The sequence below is a fragment of the Leptonychotes weddellii genome, chromosome 9, assembly GCF_054177405.1.
Source record: "Leptonychotes weddellii isolate Sample4059 chromosome 9, ASM5417740v2, whole genome shotgun sequence".
Lineage (NCBI taxonomy): Eukaryota > Metazoa > Chordata > Mammalia > Carnivora > Phocidae > Leptonychotes > Leptonychotes weddellii.
In genome coordinates, this window is record NC_138377.1 from 74,104,592 (window position 1) to 74,117,563 (window position 12,972).

The 12,972-nt window shown below is 42.5% G+C and overlaps 2 protein-coding genes across 9 annotated transcripts in view; one reads left to right on the forward strand and one right to left on the reverse strand.

The window, feature by feature from the left end:
• EXD1 (exonuclease 3'-5' domain containing 1) overlaps nt 1–10,671 on the reverse strand; it is a 78,722-nt gene extending 68,051 nt beyond the window's left edge. For 2 of the 8 annotated variants that reach the window (XM_081830955.1, XM_081830957.1), the window contains exons 1-5: nt 10,388–10,667; nt 8,945–9,130; nt 3,489–3,557; nt 872–929; nt 443–564 (exon numbers count right to left, since the gene is read on the reverse strand). In XM_081830955.1, the coding sequence (XP_081687081.1) occupies nt 443–564; nt 872–929; nt 3,489–3,557; nt 8,945–9,077 (382 nt within the window). In that variant the 5' untranslated portion in view covers nt 9,078–9,130; nt 10,388–10,667. The other 6 variants (XM_081830956.1, XM_031031596.2, XM_006736648.3 and 3 more) reach the window with 6 other exon arrangements.
• Nucleotides 10,672–11,066: 395 nt separating this feature from the next.
• CHP1 (calcineurin like EF-hand protein 1) overlaps nt 11,067–12,972 on the forward strand; it is a 23,819-nt gene continuing 21,913 nt past the window's right edge. Inside the window, exon 1 of the mRNA XM_081830961.1 lies at nt 11,067–11,378. Within this exon, the coding sequence (XP_081687087.1) occupies nt 11,312–11,378 (67 nt within the window). The 5' untranslated portion in view covers nt 11,067–11,311. The remainder of the gene's footprint in view (nt 11,379–12,972) is intronic.

Consider the following 12,972-nt stretch of genomic DNA (forward strand, 5'->3'; position numbering starts at 1 on the left):
AGATATCCACACAGCTCGATCCCTCATCTCCTTCAGGCTTTTGGTCAAATGTCACCATTTTTGTGAGGCCTGTCCGGAACACCCTAAAACTATAAAACCACCTTCTTCACAGACTTCTCTTCCTTCTATTTTTTTCTCCTTAGCATTTGGCACTAGCATATTATATATTATTCTCCTTTATCTTATTTAGTGTCTGTTTCCTGCACCAGAACTCAATGAGGGCAGAGATACCATATTTTGGTATCTCCAATGTCAGGCATATAGTGTGCCCTCAATTATTAAATAAATAAATGAATCACAATATTTTAACTTAATTCAGAGCCTAGAAGCAATGGCCTAGCTGAGTATTCCATATAGAACCTTAACTCAGAGTTATGCCAACTCTAAAGAGTTGTGAACCACAATGAAGAGAGACTAAACAATTCAGAGCCCCAGTACTCACCTGATGGGCTGTACTTGAGGTCACTCAGCAGAGAGGTGGTTAGTGCCTCAGAGGCAGGAGAAAGAGGCTCACGTATGTTCAGGTCTTCACCTTTACCCATCCTGGTTCTTTCTGTATTTAGACTACACTTACAAAAAACAACACTCAGATGAACTTGTTCTTTGTTGCTGATGCTTACACAGATTTTGCCACACATCGGTGGTAAAGAATCTGGACCTCCATTTCATAGAGGACCCACTCATCCACTGCTTTTACACTGATTTGAAGATAACATCTAAAGATGGAAGCAAATATCCATCTATTTCTTATCATTTCTATTACCTTAGGCCATTTGAGGAATTACACAGCTAATGAATTAGAGGTTAAGTCTTTCTACCCTAATGTGTACACTTGAGTAAAATCATCATTAAGGAAATTATTCCACCATACCTGACAGAAGATGCCTTTTCTCTCATCACACCTTGTTCTACTTCATCCAGTAGTTCCACTGTAAAATAACCAAATGGCTTCCAACAGTTTCCAATCTGAACCCAATTAACCACTCCCCTGTCTCCCTCTACCACAGTCTGACTAGGTACCACACACAGTAATCGGAAATGAAATGTTAGTCCATGGAGGCCTTCACTGGCCAGCAATAAAGAGCAGAAGAACCTATCCAAAGTACTGAAGATGCCTAACATTATGTTCCTACCTAGCTTCGCTGGTCATTCAGGGGGATTAGAAAGCTCTCTACATGTTCCAAGGCACGTCGTAGTCATACAGATTGGTTCTAGAGATAGATTTTCTTTCCTATTCATTCCCACCCTGATGCATCTTCCCTCACACCATGTACTGTTTGGGGGTTTTCTCTCAGATCCTTCCCAGATCAGTCCCTTTCACTCTCACAGGCTGGTGCAGTAACAGCTCAGTGATGTGAGTTTTGCACAGTGGCAGTACCGTAGCCGATGAGGTTTATCCGAGGCGCCATGGTTGCAAATTGAAACAGTTCAGCAACATGAAAGGCAATAGAAGCTAGACTAGAAGTCACCAAAGAAATATGAAACATTCCACAGATTCTGAAAAATTTTATTTTTAACCTAACAGTGCAGGGAATGTAGGGCAATATTGCGTATCATTGATTCTAAGATGCACATTTTAAACAACTCTGAAATCAGATATGATTTACAGTAAGTGCACATGACAGTTTAATTGGAAGCTACTTTTTCTTTCTTGGGATGTAAAAGGTGATAGTATAATTTATAATTAACAGCATTTTAGAGTCAATTAAGTATACTTAGGTACTACTCAGAGAAGATCCACTCAGGGGCCACTATATTTCCAAATGTCTCTTTCCCCTGCATTATTGGGATGTTGAATCTGGGGCAGAGAAAGTGAAAGTCACTAAAAATACTGACTAGTCAATTATTATTCATTTTATTTATTTAATTTATTTTTGTTTCAAGGTTTTATTTAAATTCCAGTTAATATTCTTCTTCATTTTAATAATTCTAATTCAAAGTGCTTTTCAGGGAGAGTGGAAAAAGTCTCAATCCATGGCTGATTGAACCACAGGGCAAAGAAGGAGAAGGCTGTCCTTTGAACTAAAAATTATGAACAAAGGCCAAGTCTTGAGAATCTAGAAAGAGATGAAATCCATGTATACAGTTCACAAAGCTGGCCTTCTTTGAAGTTAGGGAGATGGTAGTAGTGATTCCTTTGCTTCTCTTTACAAACCCATCCACAGCCTAGCTCTGATCCAGTGCAAAGGCTAATAGCTAAAGCACAATAAGAATTCCACTATGGGGGGGGCAGGGTGCCAGGTTAGCTTAGTTGGTAGAGCATGGAACTCCTGATCTTGGGGTTGAGTTTGAACCCCATGTCAGGGGTAGAGGTTACTTAAAAATCTTAAAAAAAAAAGAATCCCACTACTACCACCACCCTCAAAGCCATTATAAAAAGGTGTTAAGGGACAAAGAGTGTTTATAGTAGCATACTCTGTGAGAAGGGACCCTTGGATAGCTGTCTGGAACTGTCTGCCTTGAAATAAGTCTGGATTGGCAGTCATTAATTTGGTGAGACTTTCATCTCTCTCTCAATTCTACCTCCCTCACAAAACAAAGTAATCTTTCAAGCAGCAGTAGTCTCTGGTCTACAGGAGTCCTTTCCTTTCCTCTCTATCTGCCCCGCTGGTAAGAAATGAACAGCTCTAGAAGGTCCCAGATCTCCCGCTCTCCCCACTCCTCCACCCCACACTGATCTTTACTCCTCCTTGGAGGGCTTTCTGCTTTTGAGTTCTTCAAAGTAAGAACAGTTCTTGCTCCCCTTTTCTTTTATCCTATTTGGCTTGGCTGAAGCACGCTGACCAGAAGAGCTTCCATATCTACTCTTCTTGGCAAACAGTTGGACCTACTCTTGTTAAATGGTTTTTGCTGGTAGAAATGAAGAAGAGAGCTGCATCTTGCAATTCCAAAATCCAAAAATCTCTGAAAACTAAAAATTGTCTGTACGTCTTTTGGCAGCAAAACTGACATACTATTTATAGTCCTATTTTATTCCATTTAGAATGATTATCCACGTTTCCCTGTAGAAATGTGTTTTATTAGAGTGTTTCCCAGATCTGCTTGAGACGTTATATAATATAAAGAGTATACATTGTGTTAGATTTTCCAAAAATCCAGATTTCTGAATTCTGAAACATTTGGCCCCCAGGGTTCAGATAAGGTACAGTGAATGTACTGTGACTCCATAGTGTTAAATTCAAAAGACAATTCCTTGCTGTTCAGATTCCTAACTACACACTGGCTGAGTCTCTAGTAACAAGTACCAGCAGTCCTCACATTGTAAAACAAAGATGATTAAAATTCTCTATGACTATTCTGCTCATAGTACCCACTGAAAAAGTAAGATAAAGGTCAATTCTCAAATACCAACTTAAAGAGTTTGTAAGTGCAATATTAAAGGCAATACAACACCTCATATTTTTGCAAATACTGGAATGAGGCAGAGCAGTGAGTTTACTATTACTGTAAATCCCAATACCCACAGTCATGGAACATGCAGCTCTCACCGTTCAGAATCTCATGCCCAAAAAACATCTTCACTCCTGGGACACTTCGACCAGTCTCCACATTCTTCACTGTGACAGAAAACAATTCATTCAGTTAATAAAAAATAGTATTTCCCTAAAATTGTAAGAAAATAATGCCTCTCAAAAGTGCCATATCTAGGGGTGCCAGGGTGGCTCAGTTGGTTAAGCGTCCAACTCTTGGTTTCGGCTCGGGTCATGATTTTAGGGTCCTGAGATCAAGCCGTGTTGGGTTCTGCACTCAGTGCAGAGTCTGCTTGAGGATTCTCTCCCTTTCCCTCTTCCTCTGCCCCTCGCTCCACTCACTGACTCTCTCTCTCAAATAAATAAATAAATCTTTTTTTAAAGTGCCATATCTTGAGTTTTATAAAAAATCCCCAAATTATTTTCCCCAAGAAATGAAGTCAATAATAAATTACAAAGCTATAGCCTTGAAACAAGTAGGATAAAGAACAGAGAGAACCTCCGAATGGTCCGAGATGAACTTAAAGGGCAGGAGTATGAATTTAAACTTATCCCAAGACTATACTAAGGCCCTTGAGGCTCAGGACTACCTATTATATTTCTATTGATTTTTACTCCACCTAATTCCAGATAAAATTTTAAGGCAGCTGACTACTTCTAGAGTCCATACCCTGTTTCATGCCATGCTACATGCTCAAAAATACTGTCAAGGACAATAACCCAACTCCTGGCCCAAATATAGAGGCTCTTCTGTGAACAGGTAAGAGGTTAGGAGAAGTTTAGATGTCACATCTACAATATGGTGTCATTTCTCTAGATGTAAGTGCTCCCAGGGCTGTATATTTCCGTATCACTCAGCAATCCAAAATAATTGTTTCACCCTCACTGTTCCACTGAATATATTCTTACTGAGGTCAAAAATCACAACTGCCTAGTTTTCTTTTCTTTTTTTTTTTTTTAAGATTTTATTTATTTATATGACAGAGAGAGAGGGAGAGAGAGAGCATGAGCAGGGGGAGGGGCAGAGGGAGAAGGAGAAACAGGCTCACCGATGAGCAGGGAGCGGGAGGTGGGGCTTGATCCCAGGACCCCAGGATCATAACCTGAGCCTACAGCAGAGGCTTAACTGACTAAGCCACCCAGGCACCCCACAACTGCCTATTTTTCAAATCCAAAAAGAAGTTTATAGTCTTATCATCCTTGGCTCCCATGTATCCTTTGACAATACAGTTCTTTCCTTTCTTCTTTAGCTTATAGGACATATCTCAAGTTTAGTTCTTTTCCTACTAATTTCCTGGAGCTACCATACTGAGCACCGACTCAGAGCTAGGCACCATGCTAATTATTTGCCTACAATTAATTCTCCAGTAACATAACGAGAGAGGCATTTCATTATCTCTGTTATGTAGGAATCTGAGACTCAGAAAGGTTGAATAACCTTTCAAGGTTACACTGCTAATAAAAGACGGAGTTAGGATTCAAACCCAGACCTCAGGTATTTTAATACGCAACTGTGAACCAATGCTACATTGTCTCCCTCGTTTGCTCCTTCCTGTCTCTTCAACTGTCTCCACCACCTCTGACATCCTGATCTCCCCATTTCTCCTTCCCTTTTCCTTTTCCTTCCTTCCTTCCTTCTTTCCTTTCATGTAAGTAATCTCTACACCCAATGTAGGGCTCAAACTCACCACCCTGAGATTAAGAGTCACATGCTCTTCGGACTGAATCAACCAGGCACCCCCACATCCACTATTTTTACAGCACAGATTATTTCTCTGAGCTCTACTCATATTTCCAACTAATAGCAGACTTACTCTAAGATTCTCAAATTGAAATCATTATCTTCTCCCAGTAACCAACAAATTTCCTCTTCCCATTTCTATCAACTAATAACTAATATATACCTAATCTTCTGAGTCATAAATGTAGTAATCATTTTCCATTGCTATTTATTTATTTAAGAGCACATGTTGCGGGGTTGGGGAGAAGGAGAGGGAGAGAGAGAATCTTAAGCAGGCTCCACATTCAGTGTAGAACCTGACGCGGGGTTCAATCTTATGACCCTGAGATCATGACCTGAGCCAAAATTAAGAGTTGGATGCTTAACTGACTGAGCCACCCAGGCACCCTTCCATTGCTCTTTAATTACCTAATTGATTACCAGGTTACTTATCCCATCTCTTACGTATTTCTAAAATCCGCCTTCTCTTTTCCATTCCTTGCTGAGCCTTAGCTCTGACCCCCATCATGTTCCCTTTATTGGATCCCTTGATTGTCAAAATAGTTCCATCTATGCTCTTTGCCTCTAGTTTCTCCCTACTTCAGTCCTTCTTTCACTTTGCTGTCATAGTGAAAATACTCCCTGCCTTGTCCAAATAGTACCTAAAATTCGTAAACAAGTGTAAAGAAATATTTTCAACTTCTTTACGAATATTTTTTAATCATGCCAAGATGAAATATCATTTTTTACCTATAAAACTAGCAAAAATTTAAGAAAGATACACATCAGCATTTTTTTTTTTTAAATCCAATGTTAGGGGCACCTGGATGGCTCAGCTGGTTAAGCGTCTGCCTTCGGCTCAGATCATGATCTCAAGGTCCTGGGATAGAGCCCCACCTCAGCTCTGCACAAGCATGGAGCCTGCTTAAGATTCTTTCTCCCTCTGCCCCTCCCCCTCTGCTCACATGTACTTACTCTAAAAAAAAGAAAAAAATTAAAAACATAAAAAGTTTAGCCATTAAATTGGAGTTTCAAGTAACATGAGAAAATGCTTTTTATCATGTTAAGTAAAAAAATATATACCTAATATGTCAACTATAAAAAATCTATGTAATTAAAGACTAGAGAGAAATACACCAAAATATTTCATTTAGACTGAATGCTTTGTTGAACAAGCATGTGGCATATCTTGTTTTCAACTCAATGCCATTTATTCAGGCTAGCAACGAGCTTAGTCTCCCCACAGACAGTGGTGGTTTCTTGGACCTCCAGGGCATCTCTTTAAGGGGACTGACTCAGCTGGGGGGAACACCCTCTTACCCCTCTTTCCTCTTCCTCCTATCTGTAACATGATCTTTAGGTTTGAAGCCATGAAGATGGTAGAACAGAAAGATGGATAATCCTGAATCTCTGCCAACTCTGGGGAGACTCACAGCAGCCCTGGGACGCCTGCCTTCTTTTATATAACAGAATAAACTCCTACTTTGTTTAAGCCACTGGACGTAATCTGTTTCCAGCAGCTGAGCATGGCTCCTAAATAACACAGCATTAACAATTTCAGGCAACGAGTTTTAAAACTTAGATGCCTTCCACTTAAAAATCTTTCAAATTGTGGGGTGTCTTGCTGGCTTGGTCAGTAGAGCAAGCAACTCTTGATCTCATGGTCATGAGTTCAGGCCCCACACTAGGCCTAGAGCCTACTTTAAAAAATATATATCTTTCGGGACACCTGGGTGGCTCAGTCCTTAAGCATCTGCCTTCGGCTCAGGTCATGATCCCAGGGTCCTAGGATCGAGTCCCACATTGGGCTCCTTGCTCAGTGAGGAGCCTGCTTCTCCCTCTCCCTCTGCTGCTCCCCCTGCTTGTGCTCTCTCTCTCTCTCTGACAAATAAATAAATAAAAATCTTTAAAAAAAATATATCTTTCAAATTGTTCCTCATTGCTTTCAGAAGTGTCCAAATGCTACAATATGTTAAGGCCTTCTCATCAGTCCCATACCTACTTCTCCAGCCTTAAGTCTCACCACATCCCCAGAAGGAAATTTATTTAGGTTTTCTGAATGAACCAAGTTTTCACGTCTCTACATTTTTTGTACATGGTGCTACTTCTGCGTAAAACTATGGTTCTCTCAAAGTGCGGTTCTCCAGCTGAGCATCAGCATCACCAGGAAACTTGTTAGAAATGTAAGTTCTTGGGCCCCACCCCAGACCTTAAGAATCAGAAACTCTTAGAGAGTGGCCCAGCAAACTGTTTTAACAAGTCCCCCAGGTGATTCTGATACACAGATAAAGTTTAAGAACCACTGGCTTAAAACACTTTCTAGGGGCGCCTGGGTGGCTCAGTTGGTTAAGCGACTGCCTTCAGCTCAGGTCATGATCCTGGAGTCCCTGGATCGAGTCCCTGGATCGAGTCCCGCATCGAGTCCCGCATCGAGTCCCGCATCGAGTCCCGCATCGAGTCCCGCATCGAGTCCCGCATCGGGCTCCCTGCTCAGCAGGGAGCCTGCTTCTGCCTCTGACCCTCCCCCCTCTCATGTGCTCTCTCTCTCTCATTCTCTCTGTCTCAAATAAATAAATAAATAAAATCTTTAAAAAAAAAAAAACACTTTCTACTCTTTTTCCATCCAGTTAAATCTTACTCACCTTTGGGACACCTTCCCCACTATCCTAACCCTACCACTCCCAGATCTAAATTAACTGAAATTTTGTGTTTCCATAGCATCTTGTGCATCTCTCTATCAGAGAGGATATCACACTGCATTATACCTTTCTACTTGCTTATCTGTCTCTTTACCAGACTAAGTTTTTTTAAGGACAGGGACCATGTTATTCTTATCTATATCCCTGGTATCTATCACAGTGCCTGTGATACAAAACTATCAATAAATGATTACTGAATGAATTAATATTTCAAAAGTCTGGTGTAGTCCCACCCTGGCCCACAAAGGTCTATTTTAACCTATAATATGGCTTAACAATAACACTAATCTCTCAAATGCCATTTATACATGTTTCAATTGTGAACTTGAAACTTTGCCAGGTAAACAACTACCCTAGCAAGTCAATATTCTAGATGAATAAAAACTATATATTGGATCTTAAAGGTGAACACATGTAGGAACTAGGAGGGTGGTACACCCAGAAGAGGCATGGAAACTCTGAGCTCCTTCCCATAGACCTTGACCTATGCATCTCTTCCACTTGGCTGTTCCTGAGTTGCGTCCCTTACAATGAACAGAATTGAAGCTGGGAGGTGTAGAGGTTACCTTGTGACCATGAAGATAATACATGATCCCTGAAGTGGCAAAAACCACAAGACACCTGGTCCCTCCTGGCATCTTTGAGCCACTGCACTATTCCTTAGCAGCTTACCTCTGGACTTCTTTTTGCATGACAAAAATTAACCCCTGTCTTTGTGACTCTGTCTGTTGAAGCCAAAAGTAATTCTATCTAGTAGAGCGGTTATTTTTAATTTCAATATGCATATAGTAAGAAATTATAAGAAGCACCCAATGAGAAAGAATCTATACACCGAAAATTTCCACTACCATGTCAATAAAAGTATAAAAGTGGGGACAAGCCCGCAGATGCAGCTATGTTTTCTGTTAGGGAAAACAGTATTCTAATCTTCCTCTTAACTCTTCCTTAGAATAGGAATGTCTCCCTCCCAGTTGCTAATGAAGCCCCCAGAGCCCTCACCCAAACTTAACTATTAATTTCTTAAAGGTAGAAGATAATGACAAATAAAATTAGACCTTTCTTCAGGACAACAATCTTGTTAGGGTCCACATGCTGGAGTACTCCCTCAAATATGCCACAAACCAACGTGAGTTTCACCCTTCTCCACAAAATCTGATTGAGGAAATGGTAGTCACTGCTGGGATCCATGCTATTTGATTCCAAAAGCAGTCTTCAAATAATCTTCTTTAAGTATCCAAACACTTGAAAATAAAAGAGATCTAGGATTTAAAAAATATTTTGGGGGAATGAGGTTATTTTCCCTTTCCCCATACCTGGAAGGGACAAGAAAAAGAAAAATATGAGAGTAATTCAGTTTTGCTCATCTTTTCAGAACAATAATGAGAAAAGGACTATTGCAAGCATCAACTCTAATTTATACATGGGAAACTGAAAGCCGTAAAACTTCAGGCACTGTAGGTTCGACTTCTTTGTCTATAAAATGGGGTAATACTACCTTTCATACCTTAGCTAAATGGAACAAGCAGAACATTTTAGAGGCCTTTAAATGGCACATTCATATATCTTTTTAACACCAACCAACAAAAAAAAAAGAGAGAGAGAGAGAGAAAGAAAGAAAGAAACTCTAAAATAACAAGTGAAAAAAAAAAAAAACCTGATGCTGGCAAAATATTTGCCAATACTTGCTACCATAAGCTGCTCACCCAGAAATATCTACCATCTAGGGGCGCCTGGGTGGCTCAGTCGGCTAGGCGGCTGCCTTCGGCTCCGGTCATGATCCCAGGATCCTGGGATCGAGCCCTGCATCGGGCTCCCCGCTCAGCGGGAAGCCTGCTTCTCCCTCTCCCTCTGCCTGCCACTCTGCCTACTTGTGCTGTCTCTCTATCTCTCTGTCAAATAAATAAAATCTTTAAAAATAAAAAAATAAAAAAATAAAATGAGCAGGCTGTTCCTGACAGAGAACAAAAAAAAAAAAAAAAAAAAATCTACCATCTAAATTCTTCTGGCCTCTTCTACATTAGTAACATTTCCAGAAATTGACACTGTTACCAACCAAAGCATAAGTGACTTAGAACTATCACAATTTATGCATGACCAATCCGGCTGCCATGTCAGTGCCTTTGAAGGGGGACAACACTAGATCAGACAAGAGCCGGTCAATCATGAAAACAACTTAGTGAGACTAGAACCTTGGCCTCATGCTAAGTCGTCAAAACCGTAGGTAAAGCTTAAAAGTAGTTTAGGCACAAAATGACAGTTGTTAGAATTTGATTCTTCCCTATCTCAAACCCGTTATGCATAAAGCAACACTCAGAAGGGTGGGGAGGGGGTGAAAAGGCATTGAAGCCACAGGAAAAGAACTGGTTCACGGAGAGGGCTAAATTAGTTAACGGGTGGCGTTTTAAACATTTTCAAGAAAACAAAAATATAAAAATAAAATGCAAAATTCCTCATTTTTAAGACAAAATAAGAAACTCCAAATAAACGGTGGGCCATACGCTAGGAATTCAATCTCGTCCACCGTCAGGTTATTTTTTCCCGAAGGAAGTTTGGGAAATCCTGTCCCAGTTTCAGCCAAATGGTGACTTCCTCGAGCCTCAGTACTGAACTAAAAAAGGAGGTACTGCTGTTAAGGAAGAACTTTCCGGTAGTTCCAAGCCGGCGTGGCGGTTATCAAAGGACAGAGACGAAAGAACAGGAGAAAAGTACACGGCACTGAAAACCCACACCGAAGAGCGGACGCCAGCCTGGCGCAACCAGAGGTACCGGCTGTTTCCCGAGGAGCCAATCGGCGCGCGCCCCGGAGGCTGGCTCCCGAGCGCCCCCAGCGGCCAGGAGGACGGAGGACCTCCAGAAAAAAGGAGAAGGTGGAACTCCCGGCATGCAGTTCCCAAGAGACACACCCTAGAGTTGCCCGAAGAGACATTTGCTCTATTTTTATGGCTTCTCTCCCCAATCCCTGCCACCTGTGGGTGGGGTTTCCACTTTTAGAGTTCTGTGAGAAACGGGTTGGCTATGCTGCCTGCCTCAGGTTAGTTCGTTATAAAACTGTGGGTCGATGGCGTTTCCCTTTTAATTGTGGTCGCTAGAGCCAGAGTGGCATTGCCTTTTTAAGGCCGGTGGCATCACGCTTCCGGGGGCGTGGTCCGTCCTTAGGAATACCCGGCCCTGCGCTGGGCTGATTCATTCGGGGGCTGGAGCTGGAAGCGCCGACGTCGGCTCCTGCGCCGGGCAAAGCCTCGCTCCTCATTGGCTGGTTCTTGGGGACCGCCCTCCCCCTCTTGCCACCCCTGGGTTCCCTCCCGGGTCCGCAGTAGAAGCACTGCTCTCTCGCATCTTGACCCCTGGGCCTTTTTCCTTTCCCTCCCGCCGCCGCCGTCGCTTCAGACGCCCCTGCTCCCGAAGGAGCTCCCGGTTCGGTGATGGGGTCTCGGGCTTCCACGTTACTGCGGGACGAAGAGCTCGAGGAGATCAAGAAGGAGACCGGCTGTGAGTTCGGGTAGGGGGTGGGAAAGCGGCCGGGTGCCTCTGGCTGGCCTCAGAACCGACGGCGGCTGTCGTTGAGGTCCGGAGTTGGGGTGCCCGGCGGTTGTCGGGTACTGGGCAGCCTCCAGCGCTGGAGCTTCGTGGCCGAGGGCTGGAGGACCTGTCCTTACGGCTACTTGGAGCGGGGCTCTGGCTCCTGTGGGGCTGTCCTTCCCCTCAGAGGCAGGAGTCGCGATCACCCTTGGAGCACAGGCACCGCTCTTTTCTCTTCCCCCTGCTCATGAAAGTCCCCGAACTCCTTTCTTTTATTTTCCTTCTCACTAACCTTGAATTCAGGAGCTCTGGATGGATCCTGTAGACAGGCGGGGATACTCACCACTATACTAACGAGGAAGACCTTGGATGGATCCTGTAGAAAACATAATCCGTTCCTGTGACGTTTCTGGGCAAGCACTTAAAATCACTGTCAACTGCAGGAAATTACAAATAAATTCTTTCCGCGACTGGAAAAATAAATCCAGAAAACAAGATCCTATAGTAAGGCTTTGGAAGACGTGACCTGGTAACAGGAGACCTTTAAAGAATGAGGGGTCTGAGAATATGAGACTTCTTTCATTCTGAACCTGTGGAGAAGAAAAAGCACGGATACTGTGACCACCAGTTTTTTACTTACACTGAGGATGCTTGCTGTCCTAATTTCAGATCTATTGATTTCTACTATGCTGGCGTACTTTATGCAGTCGCTATGGAAATTGGATGTGCTCCAAAATCTCAGTGCAAATTTGTACTAGGAACTGATTTTTTATAGTCCAGTCTCTTCCTCATTAACCTGAACATAGGGACCACAGGGCTTTGGGAATTCAGAAGCTCTGTGTAACATCACACAATTTTGTATAGCCCTTGATAATGAATACACTATTTTCTCAGTAATCCATTATGACTCTTGTATTTTACATAAGTTATGTAACTGTCTGAGCTCTGTCTCTTCGTGATAACCTGTCTTTAATGTGATGAGGTGACCAGTAAGTAACTCAGGGGCCCATATGCAGGTAATGTTGAAGGGTGCTGGGGGAACTACAGAATTACACAGGCAGTGGTGGCCTGAGAGAAACTGAATGCTGTCCTGTGCTTTCGGACAAATTTAACTTTCTAGAATCTTCAATTTGGAAGGGATGTTAATCTAGCCCCACCCTTGTCAGATTGGTTTACTGCTTTTAGCATCCCCTAACAGATGGCCAGTAGCCTCTCCATAAATACCTTTAAGGATGATAAGCGCACCACCTACTGATTTTGGATGAAAGACAGAAAGTAGTTAGCTGGTTATAATGTATAATACTTGTTTGGCCACTTGACCTTATGGTCAATTGATGACTCATTCTGACTCTTTAAGAGTAGAAATATAGGGCGCCTGGGTGGCTCAGTTGGTTAAGCGACTGCCTTCGGCTCAGGTCATGATCCTGGAGTCCCTGGATCGAGTCCCGCATCGGGCTCCCTGCTCGGCAGGGAGTCTGCTTCTCCCTCTGACCCTCCCCCCTCTCATGTGCTTGCTCTCTCTCATTCTCTCTCTCTCAAATAAATAAATAAAATCTTTAAAAAA